The sequence below is a fragment of the Barbus barbus genome (genome assembly GCF_936440315.1).
Source record: "Barbus barbus genome assembly, chromosome: 26".
NCBI lineage: Eukaryota > Metazoa > Chordata > Actinopteri > Cypriniformes > Cyprinidae > Barbus > Barbus barbus.
This window is the reverse complement of record NC_136754.1, coordinates 15,754,422-15,771,492: the sequence shown is the minus strand read 5'-3', so window position 1 is coordinate 15,771,492 and position 17,071 is coordinate 15,754,422. Positions and strand designations below refer to the sequence as shown.

The following is a 17,071-nucleotide window of genomic DNA, read 5'->3' as shown; positions in this document are numbered from 1 at the left end:
GGTTGCTTGAAACCCGCCCATGAGCCTTTGCGGTCCCTCTTTCTAGCCGGCGCCTGAGAATGGGTACGTGTTTTCAGATTGTGGTCGCCTGAACAATCCGTCTTCATCTGCGCTATCCGATGATGCTTTTAATTAAATTCACTCAGTGCTTTATCACAAAGGTAGATTTCAAGCGATATAGTGGCAAATTGGACGATTTAATGCCATTAAAATGTTTTTTACGAGAAGAGATGGGGAAAGTCTGGAGACATTGCTCAAGATGGCTGCGCGCACGGGATACTAGACTCTCAAACAGCGTTAAGAGTGATAATTAGGCTGGTAATTGTGTTCCAAAACGTGCACAACGCCGGTTTATTCGTAAATAAACGATGTTTGTGATTAAGAAGTGTAACTTAGATTAGAAACCGCTTCGCGTGAGAGGCTAAACGAGTAGTAGGTTCATGCGCCAACCACTGGAGGCTGCATGGCCAGCTAACGAGCTGAAAATTAGGCTTGGGTGCTTTTGTAAATGTTAACCAACTATGGTTTGCTTCTTATTTCTCGACACAAACAGGGTTCCAGCTAACATTACCCATGTGTTATTTGTGGAGGCGTGTAAAGTTGGAGCTAATGAGGTCTTATTTGCTAATGGTTAAACGGTTAGCTTATTGCTAATGTGAATCGTTTGAGGAGCTGCTGTTTGACAACATGCTTTCACCCCCAAAAAACTACGAAAATGATGTCTACTCGCCCTCATGTTCCACACCGGGGACTTTTTTCCCCCATGGAATATGAAAGTAGACTTAAGGCAAGTTGACTGAGGGTTGTTTAATGGGGGAAGTTGTACAGAGGTTGCGTGTGTAGTTTTTGGATCAATTGTTTAAGCTTGAGTGCATGATGAATCCAATAGCGGAATCCGATTTTTCATGCGGATAAACACCTTGGAGAACTGAACACTCAAGTATGCGGTGGAAGGGAATGGTTTAATTCCATTCAGATTTGTTTCTAATGCATCGCAAACTCTTTACACTAAAGGTATCTCAAGGGATAACTGGCACAAACGCCGCAAAACTGGTGGCAAGCGCAAGCCCGTCCACAAGAAAAGGAAATATGAGCTCGGGCGTCCTCCTGCAAACACCAAGGTAAATGTAACTTAAATGTATTTTGCCATCAGTATCTCATGGCGACAATGTGGGTGATGAAAGCACGTCCTTAGGTTGGTCATTTTTGACCGTTTTGGTCAAAGTCTTTGACCTCCCAATGTTAGGATTCGTCATAGTTACACTGACACATGGCTGAGCTCAAAATATGTCTTCACTGGTCTTTGTCACGTTATATAAACTCATTTTTATGGCTCTCCTTAGATTGGACCTCGCCGCATCCACACAGTAAGAGTCCGTGGTGGAAACAAGAAATACCGTGCCTTGAGGCTCGATGTGGGCAACTTCTCGTGGGGCTCGGAATGTAGGTATCTGATAAATGCTTTTGTGCTGCTTGTATAGTTGTAGCTCTTTCAATGAAGATAATCTGTCCAGTTCTGCTACTGAATGTGCTTGATGGATATCATTTAGTTCTCTGAGAAAGACACGTTCAACCTGATCTTTAATGTATTTTTGCTGAGATTTTATTGGATGTTTCATTAGAGGCTGTTTTAATGACATTTCAGGCTGTACCCGCAAGACCAGGATCATTGATGTGGTCTACAACGCCTCTAACAATGAGCTGGTGCGAACCAAGACCCTGGTGAAGAACTGTGTTGTCCTTGTGGACAGCACTCCCTACAGACAGTGGTATGAGTCTCACTACACTCTTCCACTTGGCAGGAAGAAGGGTGCCAAGCTGGTAAGTTCAATTAGTTTTCTTTATTAAATTGTTGGGTCTCAATAGTGGTCTTTCTTTGATGATAATATTGTCCAGTTCTGCTACTGAATGAAAGTGATGCAGTTTAAGACTCTGAGGAAGGCTTGTAGCTTATAAAATCTATCAAAAACATGCACTGTATTCGGTATATTGCTAATTATCATTTGATTTGTCAATCCAGACCCCTGAGGAAGAGGAAATCCTGAACAAGAAGAGGTCGAAAAAGGTCCAAAAGAAGTTCGATGAGCGTAGAAAGAACAGCAAGATCAGTCCTCTGTTGGAGGAGCAGTTCCTGCAGGGGAAACTTCTTGGTAAGTTGTGTTTTAAGGTCTTAATGTGACATTGATGTGATTGTGATGAAACTTTAACCAGTTCTGCTACTGACACAACAGTGCTGAAGTTATACCATTTCTGATAACCACTGAAATGCTGCCTGCCGCGACACCACCCTATCAGTTTAAGTGTTCTTAATATATGGTTTTGTTTCTCCTCAGCCTGCATTGCCTCCAGACCAGGACAGTGTGGCAGGGCTGATGGCTACATCCTTGAGGGCAAAGAACTGGAGTTTTACCTGAGGAAGATTAAAGCCAAGAAAGGCAAATAAATGTACAGCTCTCTTTGATACCATTAAAGAAAATACCCCAACTCCGCTTGTCGCTGCTGTTCTCATTTCATACAACAGTTTAGTTGTCTTGCAAAAGCTTTGATTAGAAAGTTGGCTTAGCTGAGAAGATACTCGCTTGTGACATCTTGTAGTAATTGTTTCTGGAGTTGCAAATGACTAATTTCCATCCTACTCACATTATATTGAAAGGAGGATTGAGAAAGTTAAGCAGCTGCTTTTGTACTGCATTAACTGGTTATAACCTCCTAGAAAAAACACAAGTGCAAAAGTGCTCTTAATTTTCTGTGTAAAGTAGTCATTGCAATACTTGTGTACATTAAAAAATAAAAAAAATTACACATCTTTGCATGTAATATCCAACATGTTTCATTTTGAATGGTAAGCCTCAGAAAGTAATGGCTTCCTAAAAATAAGAATCCTTAAAAAAAAAAACTAATTCCAGAGGCAAGTACATATTTATAGTCTTTGATTTATGCATTTTTATGAAATTAATATATTAGGTGTGATAAAGCATTGTTTGTCAATTTCTACGTTTTAAAATTTGATGCTGTGAACAAATGAGTTAAAAGGAGCAATAAATTAACAACTGCTGCTCATTTTTAATCACTGGATTAATGAAGTCAGTTTATTACCTTTCATATTACCTGTCAAATATCTTCAAACATAATTTATTCCCTGATGGCAAAACTGAATATTTATGCTTACTATCATTCCTCAGTCTTAACATTCTTGATATCAACAGTTGCACAGCTAAATATTTTTGTGGAAATCCTAATATAAAAATTTCTTGGTAGCACTTTATTTTAAGGTTTGCTGCATGTACTTATAAGAACAATAAATTATGCATAATTACAAGAAAGCCTAAGCCAAACCCCTAATCCTAACTCTAGCCATGTACATGTAATTAATGTTACTCAGTACTTAAATATGTAATTACATTGTAGCAAGTGTATCCCATTTCTTCACTGTCACTTGAACAATTTAATGCACCTTTAATGAATAAAACAGTTTCAAGATTGTAAGCAGGGACGAGGTTTCTTCTCGTCCTTGAATGTCCCAAAAAAAATACATGCAAAGCAAAACCTGACTGGGTAGTTACACTTTATCTATGGCTCTTGGTTTGCTTGTTCTGAAGTTTCAGGTGACCCCAAGAGTTTATCATGGCAGACGTGTTGAATAGCAGTTTGTTGACGCTGCAGTGGTGATGGGATGCTGCTTTTGGAAGGCTGTTCAAGCCTCAAGCGTTTGCCCTTACATTTAGATCTGCAGCAAAGACATAATATTGTTGCAAGCTCTTGTTCTTCTGCTTTTTTGTTTTGTGTGTAGTCGGCCACACATTGATGGCAAGCATTTGTGTCTTGGGAGTTGGTAAAGGTTCCTCGTTATCATCAAGTATCCTAATAAATACAGAACACCAAAGTCAATAATGTGCGAAATCTAAGAATAGCTCACCCAAAAATTCTAATTCTGTCATTAATTACTCCTATCTTAATTTGTGTTCCAAAGATGAAGGTCTTATGGCTTTGGAACGACATGAGGGTGAGTAATTAATGACAGAATTTACATTTTTGGGTTAACTAACCCTTTAAGACAGTAAATCAAAAATATTTCTACATAAATTCACAAGTTTCAAATATCAGTTTCCTCATTAAGGAAATCATTAAGTAATTGTGTTTGATTACAGATAACATTTGCATTTAAACAAAAGTCATATATTGCATGCTTGGCCCATTCTTTTGCTTATTTGTTAAAGTTAAGTGACCAACTGTCTTACATGACTGGAATAATTATATAGCCTACAGCAAACATATTAATCTGGCCATTGGTATTTACACATTTTAAATATTTATGAATTATATAGGTGTTACAGTTTGTCTCTGTACCTCATGTCATGTGTAGAACCCATGAAGACAGGCTTAGTAGCTGAAGGATATGAAGGACCCTTATCCACCCAGTATTTGCCCTTCTCAAGGAGAGGAAGATTTTGATGCATGTCATCTACAGCTAGCATGGAAACCTAGATTAAATTAAAAGCATTGCCACGAGTGGTTATGATCCAAGATGTGCATCCTTTGCAGGGCTCGCAAAATTAAAAAATCCCTGGTAGCCCTTCGGGCAGGTACTCTTCAGATTTTGGTAGCCTGAAAATTAATTTAACTAGCCCAAATAAAATAAAGACCATAAATGTCAATCAAAAACATTTCCAATACACAAATATCGACGAAAATCAAGGAAAGAGTTTTATTTTACTATTTACAAAGTATCTGCAGAATTCTTAAAAATCTATTTAAGGCAATTTGAAAAATTATTTCTTATACCATTTAACATTTAAAACTGTCTAAGGCCTTAAAAACTCTTCAATTTAGTTGTATCAAATTTAAGGACCCTTGGGAGCAATGTTCCCTCTAATATTTTTTCTTGCTGAGCAAAACTTTTCTCTATTGGGTGGACATTTCAGGCACCTGAGCAAAAGCATTCTTTATACCAGACCTGTACAGCGCGCACACACACAATTGTCTAACTTTTAACTTTAATGTGCTATTTATATTTGATTTGACCCTTGATGTAACTAAATGATGTACATTTTAGGTGATCTGAGAACACATTTTTACTTTACAATACACTGCAGTTCAAAAGTTTGGATCAAGAAGTTTCTTATGCTCATCAAGGCTGTATCTATTTGATAAAAAATACTGAATATTATTTCACAAAATAATATTGTGAAATATTATTGCAATTTAAAATAAACTTTCTATTTTAATATACTTTAAAATTTAATTAATTCCTGTGAAGCAAAGCAGTATTTTCAGTGTCACATGATCCTTTAGAAGTCATATTAGAATGATTTCTGAAGGATCATGGGACACTGAAGACTGGAGTAATGATGCTGTAAGTGATGCATTTTGGTAGCCCGACTGGAAAACACAATAGCCCCGGGACGTCGGGCTAGCGATTTTGCGAGCCCTGCTTTTAAATGGATTTATGTATTGATTCATGTGTGTATTGATTTACTAACCTGAATGTTGCGATCTATGAGTTGGTTGGTCTCAAAATCATCATCATCTTCTCCAAATGGGTTGATAATAAGTTCTCCTACCTTTAAGAATACGTGTACCCTTAATTTTAGAGAAATCAAACCAATTATGTAGTACAAAATATGCTCTTATACTAGCAATCATACCTTTAACCAACCAGCATAAAAGAAGAACTCCAGTAGAGTGAAAATGGGGACATAAAGGTCCAGATGAATTTTGTCTTCATCAGGTTTCTCAGGTTTTACAAACTGCCTCCCAATTAGGCAGAACATAAAAAAGGAGTACACAGCCACGGTCACTACCTGCATCCAAACAGAAGTGAGATGACCAGAAGTTCATACGGTGAGTTACACCCATGAAAGATCTGTCAGATGAGCTCTACCTGTGTGTACACCAAGGGAATGCTGATCCAGTCATAGTGGAAGAGCATGCTGCATTTTGATCTATAGTTATTCAGCTCCTGAGAAAGGAAGGGATTATTGTGCTTTTATTGCACATATGCATCATCTTGACATGTTTAAAGACACTTACATCCATGAGCAGTCGCAAGGCTATATCATCTTTCACACGCCCTTCTGTTCTCGCTTGTGATGCCAGATTTGCAAACCATGCAAGTGGCATCCAGTATTTGTTGAAGTCAGAGTACAGATGGTTTAGTTTTTTGAGCTCGTCTGGGGTCATGAATCCTGCAAAATAAAATAATATGTCAAATAAATGCATATTTCTGACAAATTCACTGGTTTTGAATAAGACAATGACCTGTGATGATAGATATATTCTTCAGAATCAAGTAAATTGGAATGGCACATACCACCGGCTCAGTATTTCCTGCTCCACTTCACCTCCAAGTCAAAAGCAATCATATTTTTCCTTAGTCTGTTTTTAATGTAATGGCAAGAAATGTCTTTTTATTGAGTTGTCCTTGCAAAAAAACATACATGACTAGAGTCCTCTGATTCACAAATAATTCAGTATCAGAATATTTTATTTATAACCAAGTATGTTTACACACAAATGAATTTGACTTGACGACAGGAGCTTCCAGTGCAGAAGAAAGTAATTCTTATCAACTAATTCTTTTTAGTGAATCAAAAACATAAAACGCAACTAGATTAGTCCGCTTCTCAAATAAGCGATTCTTATGAGCCACTTCTTTTTAGTGACTTAAAAACACACAAAGTGACCAGAGTTGGCAGCTTCACAAATAAATACCAACAAACACAGAACCTTACCCTAATGTTCCCATTTGATCATTTTTGGGGAACCAAATAATAGCATTCTGGGAAATGTTCTCCAAACTAACAGGGTTTTTTGGACTTGCGTAAAGACAACTTGCTAATTAAAACTAAAAATTGTTAGCTGGGATGACTCTTATGTGCCTGTTATTAATGAATAATATATATATATATATATATATATATATATATATATATATATATATATATATATATATATATATATGGGTAGTTGACAAATACAAATTGGACTGTGTCCTATGGTGTGACATAGCAAAAATGTAGAAAAGAAAAACTACAAATAACTTGAGAAAAATGTATCTTCATTCTTAGTTACAAATAGCATGAGAGAGGATTATATTCAATGTTAGAGTTTATTTTTATTTTTTTTACATTTTTGCTGTCACACCAATAGGACACATTGATACGTCAACTACCCATATATACAACACGACCCGATAGTCCGTTTCATGAACAACTGGCTCTTATGAGATTTACTTTACTTCTCATTATCCCGTGACCGTGTAGAGAATAAGGGGTTTGGAGAAGATGGAGAGATGGAGGGATGGTCGCATTGTACATTTTTAATTCACTCCTTTCTAGTGAATTAAAAATGTACAATGCGACCATCTCTCCATCTTCTCCAAACCACTTATCCTCTACACGGTCACGGGATAATGAGAAGTAAAGTTCTCCAACAATGGCTCATATGGGCCAGTTCTTTTTAGTGAATCAAAAACATGCTTTACTAAAGGAGGACTGACTCACAAACAAATGACTCTTATGGGCTGGTTCTTTTAGTGAATAAATCATAAATATGAATTAGGTTTGAATCAGTCTAACAAATCCTTTACTGATTTAAATACATCAGAACAGCTAATGAATCATTGTCTGACTCACTGACTGAACTGCAAGTTATAGCTACTTTCTGTATCTGTATGAAGAAAGTTTTGTGTAAATAGCATTATCGAGTAGCCTATAGTAGTCTGTAGAAAACAATGCAAAGGCTCTATACTTTATTGGAAATTTGAAAAGTAATCCAGTACTTCTACTCCTCCCAAACATTTTCAGATGCAAAGTTCGTACCTGCCTCTACAATGTCCTCCAGAGTTGGGAATCTCTTGCATACTCGTGTACTGATGGAGCGCAGGATGAGGACAGATGAAAGGTTTGCATACCTCATCATAGTTCTCCTCAGAAGACGGCCTCTTTCATCTGTGCCGTGGTCATTCCCAGATATGACCATCATCAGGTTATCTGGCAGGGGAAAGCTTGTATATTGACCCCACCAACGCTGAAACGCCTGGGTGACATAGAACCCTAACAAGGACCACAGATCAGTTTAACTTGGTACTAAGTTTAACTTGGTACAAGAAACCCAAAGAGTTAGTAATATCATGTTGCTATGGCCAGAACATTTATGCTCACCAAGAACAAATGACATAGGGATGAGTTTAACAAACTTGTTGCAATGACGTGCAAGCCGCTCAAACACCTCTTGTTGTGTGTTATTGAGGACACACCTGTAAGATGCAACACTGAGTTTTTGACGGACAACATTTCTTCACGTGTGCACTTCAATAACCAAGGCATATTCAAACCATTACTTAAAATAAACTTCTGTAATTACTTTCTTTTAGATACGACTTGCATCAAATTAGTTTTCTCTAACCTTAAAACATGGCTTTGTATAGCATGTACTGTACTGGCATTACAAAAACTGACATGTCCTTATGACTTGGCACTCAAAACATTGCTCACTTGTAATTTGCTTTGGATAAAAATATTCAGCCAAAAGAATGTGAAATTGTAAAAAATGTGGATTATTAACGTTTCGAATGCCATGATACCTGTATAGAATACTGATGAAGCCGTACAGGAAACAGAAGACCAGGAATTCTCTGTATAGAAGCTTGTAAATGCTTCCTTTCCATCGGAAGAGTAACTTTGAGAAGCCTCCAAACTTAGCATTGGCCACCTTGAGCGTGTAGGATACCGTCATGGTGGAATACTAGAAAAAACTCATAGAATTAAGAAGTTTTCACAATTTTGTGACACTTTATCATATAGAAGAGTCTTTTTTTTTGTCCTTACCTTAGTGTTTCAAGCTCGTCTTCTTTTAGAGAGAAAACACACCTCTTGTTTTCTCCTTTATATATCTGTCTTTAATGTGGAGCTATCAATCCATCCTGTGATTTATGGTTTGGGAACCCAGTTTAAAAGAACATGTTCATGGTCAATGTCAGTTTCACACAAGTCTAATCATTATGAATGATTACTGTGTGTTTTCCACAGTGAGCAAAGTTATAATTTATGACAAGTTATTTATCACTTGATTGTGCATTTTCCAAATTGTCTTTTAAGTTTTTTGTTTATAATAATAATAAAAACAAATTATTATTATTATTATTATTATTATAAAATATAGATAGAAGAACCATTTTGGTTCCCAGAGAACCTTTAGTGAGCAGTTCTTACAGTAAAAGAACCACTTTTCATCTTAGTGTGAAGAAAATTTAATGGTCTGAGAATCCTTTTGTGTAATAAATAGTTTACATGGATGTTAAAGCTTCTTTGTGGAACCATAGATGCAACTAAAAAAAAACAAACAGATAACAGCATGTCTAAAAAGGATTTAGGAGTTCTTGGATGCAGCATATGCAATAAAACCTGAATTTCCTGAAAGGCCTTGTAAGGCCTGTAAGTAATCATAATCATAATCATAATAGTTACATTACTGGTAAATATAACTGTGTTATAAATGCTCCTTCATGTCACCGTTATAGAACCAATCTCATGTGAACTGCTCAGCGACAAAACCACTCGAAACAAGTTATTTTAAAACCAGCGATGCTTTATATCCAACCAAACAATCTAATTAAGAGAAAAGAGATCATTTTATAACACTGCTGTTATACTGAATATATCTATCTACAATAATTTGTATCTATCTGCAGATTTTCAGCAAACATTAGGGGGCAGTAGACACTGTAAGGAAAAGAAAGTATGGAGTTACTCCAGTTTAGGAGGCCCATCACAGCACTTCAGTTCACTTCATACAAGCTGAACACCCCTTCCCTCCCTTGTTAAATAAAGCAAAAGCTTGATGATTATGATACAATTTGCTTTAGATATCTATTGTCTTCATGTAAAACACATTAAGACAATATTCAAACATGCACAATTTATTTAAAAAATTACAACTGAATCAGTAAAAAGCAATAATATATGATCACTTTGTGCTCTTAAAGGTACAAATTGTCATTTAAAAAATAATCTCTGTTGAGGGTCTTAAAGACGTTATTCAGGAAACATTATTTTACATTTTTGTTTTAGCAAAAACTTTCTGGTAATCAGTAAATTAATGTCTTTGCTAAAAATTGCAAAACTTTGACAAGTATGTATATGCTATAGGGCATGTTCATAATGGCAGTGATGGTTTAAATAATTAGATTGTTCTAAAAGAACAAGTTTTGTTGTCAGTTGTAATTGTGTCTGTTCAGGCAAGCTTTAAAAATAGAAATTTCACAACTGTAAAGTGCCCACAGAGCCCAAAATATAACACACTGTCCCACAGCAGGGCAGGTAGAGATGCTTGTGAGGCCATTACTGCAGGTTTTACTGGACGGAGTAACCCAATGCTATAATTACAAACTCCCACACAGGAGGAAATCAGAGCTATAGCTTTCTATTACTGCTGAGTGATTTCAGCCGCTAATGAATGGGCTGGGTCATTATGGGGACACAGAAGCAGAAGCACAGAATCTTGTGAAGGCCAGTGTGAGACTCTGGAACGGCTATATTCATTTCATACTTGGTCCCTTAGGACTGAGTGTAATTAACAAATTGAATTACATTAATACATGGTTTCAGAATTTCAGTTAAACGACCAGTCATTAGATCCTGTAGTCCAATTAACTATCACTGAAAGAGTCTCAAAAACATGCAAAACAACAATTATGTGAAAAAGCATTTATTTGAAGCCAACAATGAAATATAATTTCTAATTTTCAGTATTGATTGATGATGTCACAAGTTATCATAATAAATTCATACAGAAAGTCCAGTGTAACTCATATGCACCCAAGATTACAAAAACGGCGTGTTTTGTTCGGTGTTGTTTGACCATCACTCTTTTCTGACCTTGTTGTTGCTGACCTTAGAAATTGTACTAGATTTGTTCTGTCATTATGTCATATAGACATGGACAGTGTCATTGTATATTACTTACTGTTATAGTATTTATTATTATTTTGAATTTCATTTCATTTTTATATATTCGTATATTCTTTTACATTTTAATTTTCATTTTAGTTGATCTTTCATGCACTTCTGTCATCTTTATTAGTTTTTTTAATACTACTCTTTAGTTTTAATTTATTTTTATTTCAGTTTTAGTTTTAGTCATTTTAGTACTTCAGCTTAATTATGCCAAGGCAACATCTCTCATTTTCATTTAAGTTTTTAAAGTTTGAATTTTTCATCTAATTTCAATTTTTTTTATTTAATCTCAGCTTTATTTATTTTTAACAAAAAGACAATGAAAGTCAATTTATAGGTAAAAGTTGAGTGTTATTTGTTCTCCTGGTTTATTTAGGATTTCCACTGAAATCTGCTTATATTAAATTTAACTTGCTGAGTCATTCTGATCTTATCTGAAAACCACTTCATTTTACTAGTATAGCTGTTTCTGTTTATTTGATTATACACGTTTAACTCCTAAAAATACATTAATTATTAACAAAGCCAAAATAATGATTACATCAGCTGCGGCCATCTGTTGAAACAGGCTAGATACTATTGACTAAAATAATCACTGTTTTCAACATTTACATAGTTACATAAACAGTACCCCTCCAAAATTCTGTGTAGGAGAGAAATGTTAGTCCATCATACATCAAATTTGAGCAGAGTTGATTACTCAAGATAAAGAACAGAGGCTGAACTGTGGTTCTGTTTAATGTTCTCTTGCTCTCTACTGTTACTTTTCCTCTTCATGATAATATATGAGTTGTATGTGACACCAAATACATTTTACATTGACTCTAAACACTGTAACTGAATGTGAAACACAAATATTCCAACAATAAAACTTACCATCTAAATTACAGCAGAGGACGAAGATATAAAAATCTCAATATAATGAAAATATCCAGGCGACAGCTATATGATAGCTTATCTTCGCAACAGACCGAGTCTGCAAACAGCTCCATTTGACACTTTATCAGTACAGTAATTCATTCACGTTGTATGCAAAAGTAATGGCTTCACACGGCGCAGTGACTTCCTTCAACAGTAACGTTCACTATGCATTTGCAACCAAAGGGGAAACATCCTTATTGAAGGTGCAGTCACATTAGTAAACTTTTTTGTGTAAAAATGTTCCATGGTCCATGTCAAAAGCACTGCTCACACAGATGTCACTTTCAAACCAAGCAGACAAACTGTGATTAAAGTGAGCAGTCAGTTTTGCGCTCACACAAAACTCCCTACTTCTTTGCGGATTTGAATGACTGGATTCGCCCATGAAATTTCACCAAGAAAATGATAAATGTGACCGCACCTTCAGAATTCCCAAAACTCCAGTGTACTTGCTAGCATCTGTGAGTATGTCAGTCAAACGCACCATTTCCTGTACTGTCACGAGAGGTCCACACTCTCATAATCTCCATGATCGGAGTCCTCGATTTCAATCCCGGGAACCAGGCTGTAGTATTCAGTGGACTGGGTCAGGTATGCCTTCTCCCGATCGGCTGAGTCCTTCATCACTTCGCTCACACTCACCGTGTCCAGGTCCTGCTTTCCCGCAGTCCCTTCTGTGGAGCAAGTGGATGGCAGAGGGGCCAGTGAGTCCACAGAGCCCAGTTTGATCTCCACCTCCTCATAAATATCTCGAATGCTGCCCAACAAGTTGGACGAGGGCTGAAGCATCAGCTGGTTCTTTAGTATGACCTCCTTTCCACCGTCTACAGATACTGCTGACTCCCCAGTTGGCAGCTTGGCATGTGGCCACCGTCCGTTGCAATGGGAGTTGTTGGATCTTTTGCGAGTCGGGCTGAACGATGAGCTGTCTTTCCTCTTCTTCTTCCTCCCACAGCACCAGCAGAGCACCAAACTGAGGAGGAGGAACAGGGGAAGCAGGATGAAGAGAGGGGTCAGGTTGGCCAAATGACACACGTCACTTGTCTGCAAAGACCAAACAGTCCGTCCTGCGAGATTCTGAGGAGAGGCACAGGTCAGATTACCTACGAGGTCCTGAAGGCTGCTGGAGTTGATGTGTGGACCGCCTTGAAGACCCTCTAACAGCGAACATGTGCAGGCCCAGGGGTTTCTGATGAGCTCCAGAAGCTCTAGCGAAGGCTTAAGCACTGAATGAGGCAGAGCGCTCAGCTGGTTCCATCCCAGGATCAACGCTCGCAGTTTGTCCGAGCTCTGCAGAAATTGCTCAGGCAGATTTTTTAGATTATTCACTCCTAGATCCAGCACTTCCAAACTATAGGCTTTAGCTAGGAAGTCATCTGGCAGAGATGTCAGTCTGTTCTGGCCAAGATACAGCTCCCTCAGTGAACTGACAGCATCATCGACTTCACTGTGATCAATGTGACTAATATTACAGTTACTCAGGTCCAAAACCTGCAAGTGTGTTTGCGACAAAAAAGCTGCCCAGGGAACCTGATTGAATGTAGATCCTGAGTAGTTCAAGCAGCAAGTGTCACTGGGTACCTCAGATGGAAAGTGAGACAAAATGCTGGCAGATGGACACTCACACTCCTTAGTGCTTCCTTCAGTCACATGCAGCATTTGGAGAATCCAAAACCAGCGTAAAAAGAAGAGTCCTGTAACCAAAAAAATCAATAAAAATACTAATGTTTACAAATCCTCATAAAATATATAACATATATTTATATATTTTACTAAAATGTTGAAACGTTGAGAAGTGGTGAGGTTTAGGGTGGAGAACTCAAAAGGTTGTCAATTATATTGATCCTGTCAATAACATTGAACATTTCAATGTATATCAAAGATGATAAGAGATGCTGACAAGTCAGACCACTAAAACAACCACAAAGTGCAACAGAAAAACTGCATTTACACAGTCAACCAACAAATGACTTACAGATTTCATGCTATCTGATTCTACATCTTAAGAGTGAAATATCACAGGCACTCTTATTACATCCTCTCTCTTTCTGTTATGTTCTAGCTTGACCTCCAGGGATCTGCTCGCTCAGGTTGAGCAGCATAGCAACATGGCTGGGGCTTCGGCACTGTTGTCATTTGTGTGGGAGTTGGCATGGTGATGAGGTGAGTCGGGGATCAGGAGTCCACACTTCACAGAGAAACATCTAATCTGGCAACCATGCAGTTCACGGTTGGTTGGGAACTGAACAAATATAGGCTATCACTCACATCCTTTGACGGCCGGGTAACAATAAGTGCTTTGCTGTTCATGTGTAATACAATTTCTGAGGCTATGAAAACAAATGTATGCACAGATTAATGACAGTGATCACTGCCTGCATGTACAACAATATATCCTTAAAACTGTTGTTTATGTTCTATTTTTATTAGTAAAAATTATAATTTTAGACTACTGGAAAACATTTTTATGATTAGTTTCACAAAAAAGTGAATTCTTCTTCTGTTATCTTGAAGAGAACTTTGGTCCAATATCTTTTCCCCTGCTGTGCAGAGGACTGTACATGTTTTCGTTCCCCGCAAGTATAGGCCTGGCATCAGACTTTCCTGATGTAAACAATGGGAGTGGAATGTGCAAACCCCCTGACAACACAGACTATCCACATCAGGAACGAGGGATGAGGAAACAGGCCAATCCAGCCTTGCATTCAATACTGCTGAAACACTCATTTTAGTTCAGATAAAATCAACTGCTATTTGTTTACCCAACACCGGCCTAAATATTTTCTGTCACTGAAATTAAAAGGCTGTCATCTGCACCAGTGACGAACATCATAAATCTAAATTAATAAAGAAAAACAACTAATACAAATGAACCTTGTAATGAAGTAATGATAGGTAATGGAGTATCACCGTTTCGAGATTTGATGTCCACACCCACATTAAGTCCTAATGTGCTTTAAATTCTTTATTTTAAGCAATACCATTGGAGAGAACCAATACTGGCTTAAGTTCAGCAAGCAAGCCCTAACAAAACAATCACCTAAATTTTGATCTCTCTTACATGCACACAGGTTTGTTTTTCAATCACGATGGAAATTTTTCTACTTCTATTGTTTGATAGTGAGCTAATGATAATTTCTATCCCGTAAGCCTTAACCTGGACCATCACAGAAACCTTGACCCAAACAAACTTGATCCTTTCAGCTATGACTATACTTTTTAAAAACTAAATATTAATAAAACAGTTCAGGTCTTTGTGAGGAGAGAGGAGCTGAGGGATTCAATCATTTATCATTTGTAGATGTAACTGGACTAGTCCTGAAAATATGAGTTCACTTAAAAAGAGAAATTACTAAACATTTGGGCCTGTAAAAAATGAGATGTGTGGAAAAAATAAACTTTTTTTTTAAAACCATGCCAGTCATTTTGGCTGATCGAGTTATCCATAGCCTATATTTGTGCAAGGAAGATCGATTCTTTGAGGTTAAAGGTACAATTGGAGCAAGGTTTGTTCCAAATAAACAGTAAGGAAAGGGGGCATGTTATAAGATATGCATAATAAATCAAAGTTTTTCTAATAGTTTAAAGCGATGGGTATGATCAAACCTATCCTACATGATCTCATGGCAGAACAATGTGCACTGTTACACCCAGTTCCAGCAGTTTCCTCTCAGATAGCGGATCTTTTATTTTACTCGAGCGCAAATTCACAATGCGTCTGCTTAACAACATCAAACAACAATAAATCAATACAAAACACAAGCCGCTTATGACTGCAAAGCAGAAACGGTCTAGACATTTATTATTCATACACTACTGACTAAAGCACCTCTCTTCATGAACAAAATTTTTTACCGAAGTTTTAAGTTTACTAAAATTCATACAACTGGTGCAATCGTACCAGAGCAACAGTAAAGTGTTAAAAGTGCCGCTTACCTTCACGTGTCATTATTGTGAGCTGTTGGTGGAGCTGTCATTCATTCAGATCACCGCAACACTTAGAGCAGCAGTCCTATTGCTCGCTACTGTACAGTCTCTCTGTGTGTGTTTGTGTGTGTGTGTGTGTGTGTGTGTGTGTGTGCGTGGGTGTGTCCTAATCAACACAACACCAGCTGGAATGTGGAAATTCTGCTTCTTGTGTGTGTGATGCAGAGGGAAAGTGTGTACACTGTAAAAAGTGATAAGTTGACTTAACTTAATAATAATTCAATTAATAATTTAAAAAAAATTCAGAACCTGACAATTCACTTAATTTTTTAAATTATTATTTACTTGCTCATTTTAAGGCAAGGGGTTTCCTCAATTTTTTTTTAAGTTAAGTCAACTTATCACTTTTTACAGTGTAAGTGTGTACAGCGAGGGAAAGTTACCTGGCAAGGCAGACCTCCGTCATTTACTTCATACTGTGGGGTCTGAGTCCCTTATTAATGGCTTGAATGTTAGGGAGGGGTAACTCTTAAAACTGTATATTCATTTTAACTTTATATGATGCTGATTAATCAACAGCATTTTTAAACAACGTTCCAGTTTACCCAAAAGGTAGATAAAAATCAACTGTGCTAAAGACGCTCGCATGGCAACTAGAGCCCTGCATTTCGGCCCGGGCCCAACGGGCCCCGACTTTTTTACGTCCCTATAGGGCCAATTTTCACGTAATAGTTCAGACGCGGGCCGGGCCTCGGGCCAATTTTAGGCTTCTCCTTATTTTTTATATTTTAGACATCCATAAATTAGTGATGAAAAAAATTGCCGCCCTGGTGGAAACGATGTGAATCCGTGCTCGACGGTGTTTAGTGTCCTGCTGCAGCGAGTGCCATCAGCGCAGATGAAGAGTTCTGCTTCAAATACACCAATAAAGCTTGACGTAAAGCCTGGCAAAAGTAATTATCATGAATGTGTCCGGGGGAAATAGTAAGGAGATATTAGAATTATTTACTTAAAGAACATTTTGTTGATATTGTGGAGTGCACACAAATAAAAGTAGGCCCTTTACAGTTCCGAATGATGTATTATTCTTACCGGAGCAAAAAATACGGTGTTGGCCTATTTTAAGGTGTTTCCACTGAAAAAACAATGAAATTGATTGCGCTGGTGCCTCCATGTCCTGCGCTTTAGCTTCCACTCTCCGTACGAACTACTGGATATAGCGCACATTTATCTAGGTTTAACGTTTAAACATTGTTATATGATTGAAC

The 17,071-nt window shown here is 37.4% G+C and overlaps 2 protein-coding genes across 3 annotated transcripts; one reads left to right on the top strand and one right to left on the bottom strand.

Moving 5' to 3' along the window:
• Window positions 1-4: 4 nt before the first annotated feature.
• On the top strand, window positions 5-2,484 carry LOC306846244 (small ribosomal subunit protein eS8). The gene is made up of 6 exons (XM_079379473.1): window positions 5-63; window positions 1,015-1,121; window positions 1,344-1,443; window positions 1,646-1,821; window positions 2,021-2,150; window positions 2,334-2,484. Exons 1-6 carry the CDS (start codon window positions 60-62, stop codon window positions 2,441-2,443), a joined length of 627 nt encoding a protein of 208 aa, XP_079235599.1. The 5' UTR covers window positions 5-59; the 3' UTR covers window positions 2,444-2,484.
• A 142-nt stretch (window positions 2,485-2,626) lies between these two features.
• LOC306846243 (bestrophin-4-like) lies at window positions 2,627-15,934 on the bottom strand. 2 transcript variants are annotated; one of them, XM_079379472.1, is made up of 10 exons: window positions 15,813-15,859; window positions 8,585-8,923; window positions 8,163-8,257; window positions 7,821-8,054; window positions 6,031-6,185; window positions 5,882-5,959; window positions 5,646-5,801; window positions 5,481-5,561; window positions 4,348-4,481; window positions 2,627-3,861 (listed from the first exon to the last, which is right to left on the bottom strand). In XM_079379472.1, the coding sequence occupies exons 2-10, from the start codon at window positions 8,734-8,736 to the stop codon at window positions 3,702-3,704; spliced, it is 1,245 nt and encodes a 414-aa protein (XP_079235598.1). In that variant the 5' UTR covers window positions 8,737-8,923; window positions 15,813-15,859; the 3' UTR covers window positions 2,627-3,701. The 2 variants fall into 2 exon arrangements, with proteins under 2 accessions (XP_079235598.1, XP_079235597.1); XM_079379471.1 differs by lacking the exons at window positions 2,627-3,861; window positions 4,348-4,481; window positions 5,481-5,561; ... (4 more) ...; window positions 8,163-8,257; window positions 8,585-8,923 and adding an exon at window positions 10,694-13,570 and having other exon boundaries at window positions 15,813-15,934.
• Window positions 15,935-17,071: the final 1,137 nt, after the last annotated feature.

What these genes read in the sequence shown, in the direction of transcription:
- LOC306846244 (XM_079379473.1), top strand. An exon ending in CTTCTCGTGGGGCTCGGAAT is followed by an intron (nt 1,444 to 1,645) that starts GTAGGTATCTGA and finishes ATGACATTTCAG; the next exon opens with GCTGTACCCGCAAGACCAGG. An exon ending in CCTGCAGGGGAAACTTCTTG is followed by an intron (nt 2,151 to 2,333) that starts GTAAGTTGTGTT and finishes GTTTCTCCTCAG; the next exon opens with CCTGCATTGCCTCCAGACCA.
- LOC306846243 (XM_079379472.1), bottom strand. Translation starts at nt 8,736, where the DNA reads ATGACGGTATCCTACACGCTCAAGGTGGCCAATGCTAAGTTTGGAGGC. An exon ending in TTCATCAGTATTCTATACAG is followed by an intron (nt 8,258 to 8,584) that starts GTATCATGGCAT and finishes TGCATCTTACAG; the next exon opens with GTGTGTCCTCAATAACACAC. An exon ending in GGAGGACATTGTAGAGGCAG is followed by an intron (nt 6,186 to 7,820) that starts GTACGAACTTTG and finishes TTTATTTTGCAG; the next exon opens with GATTCATGACCCCAGACGAG.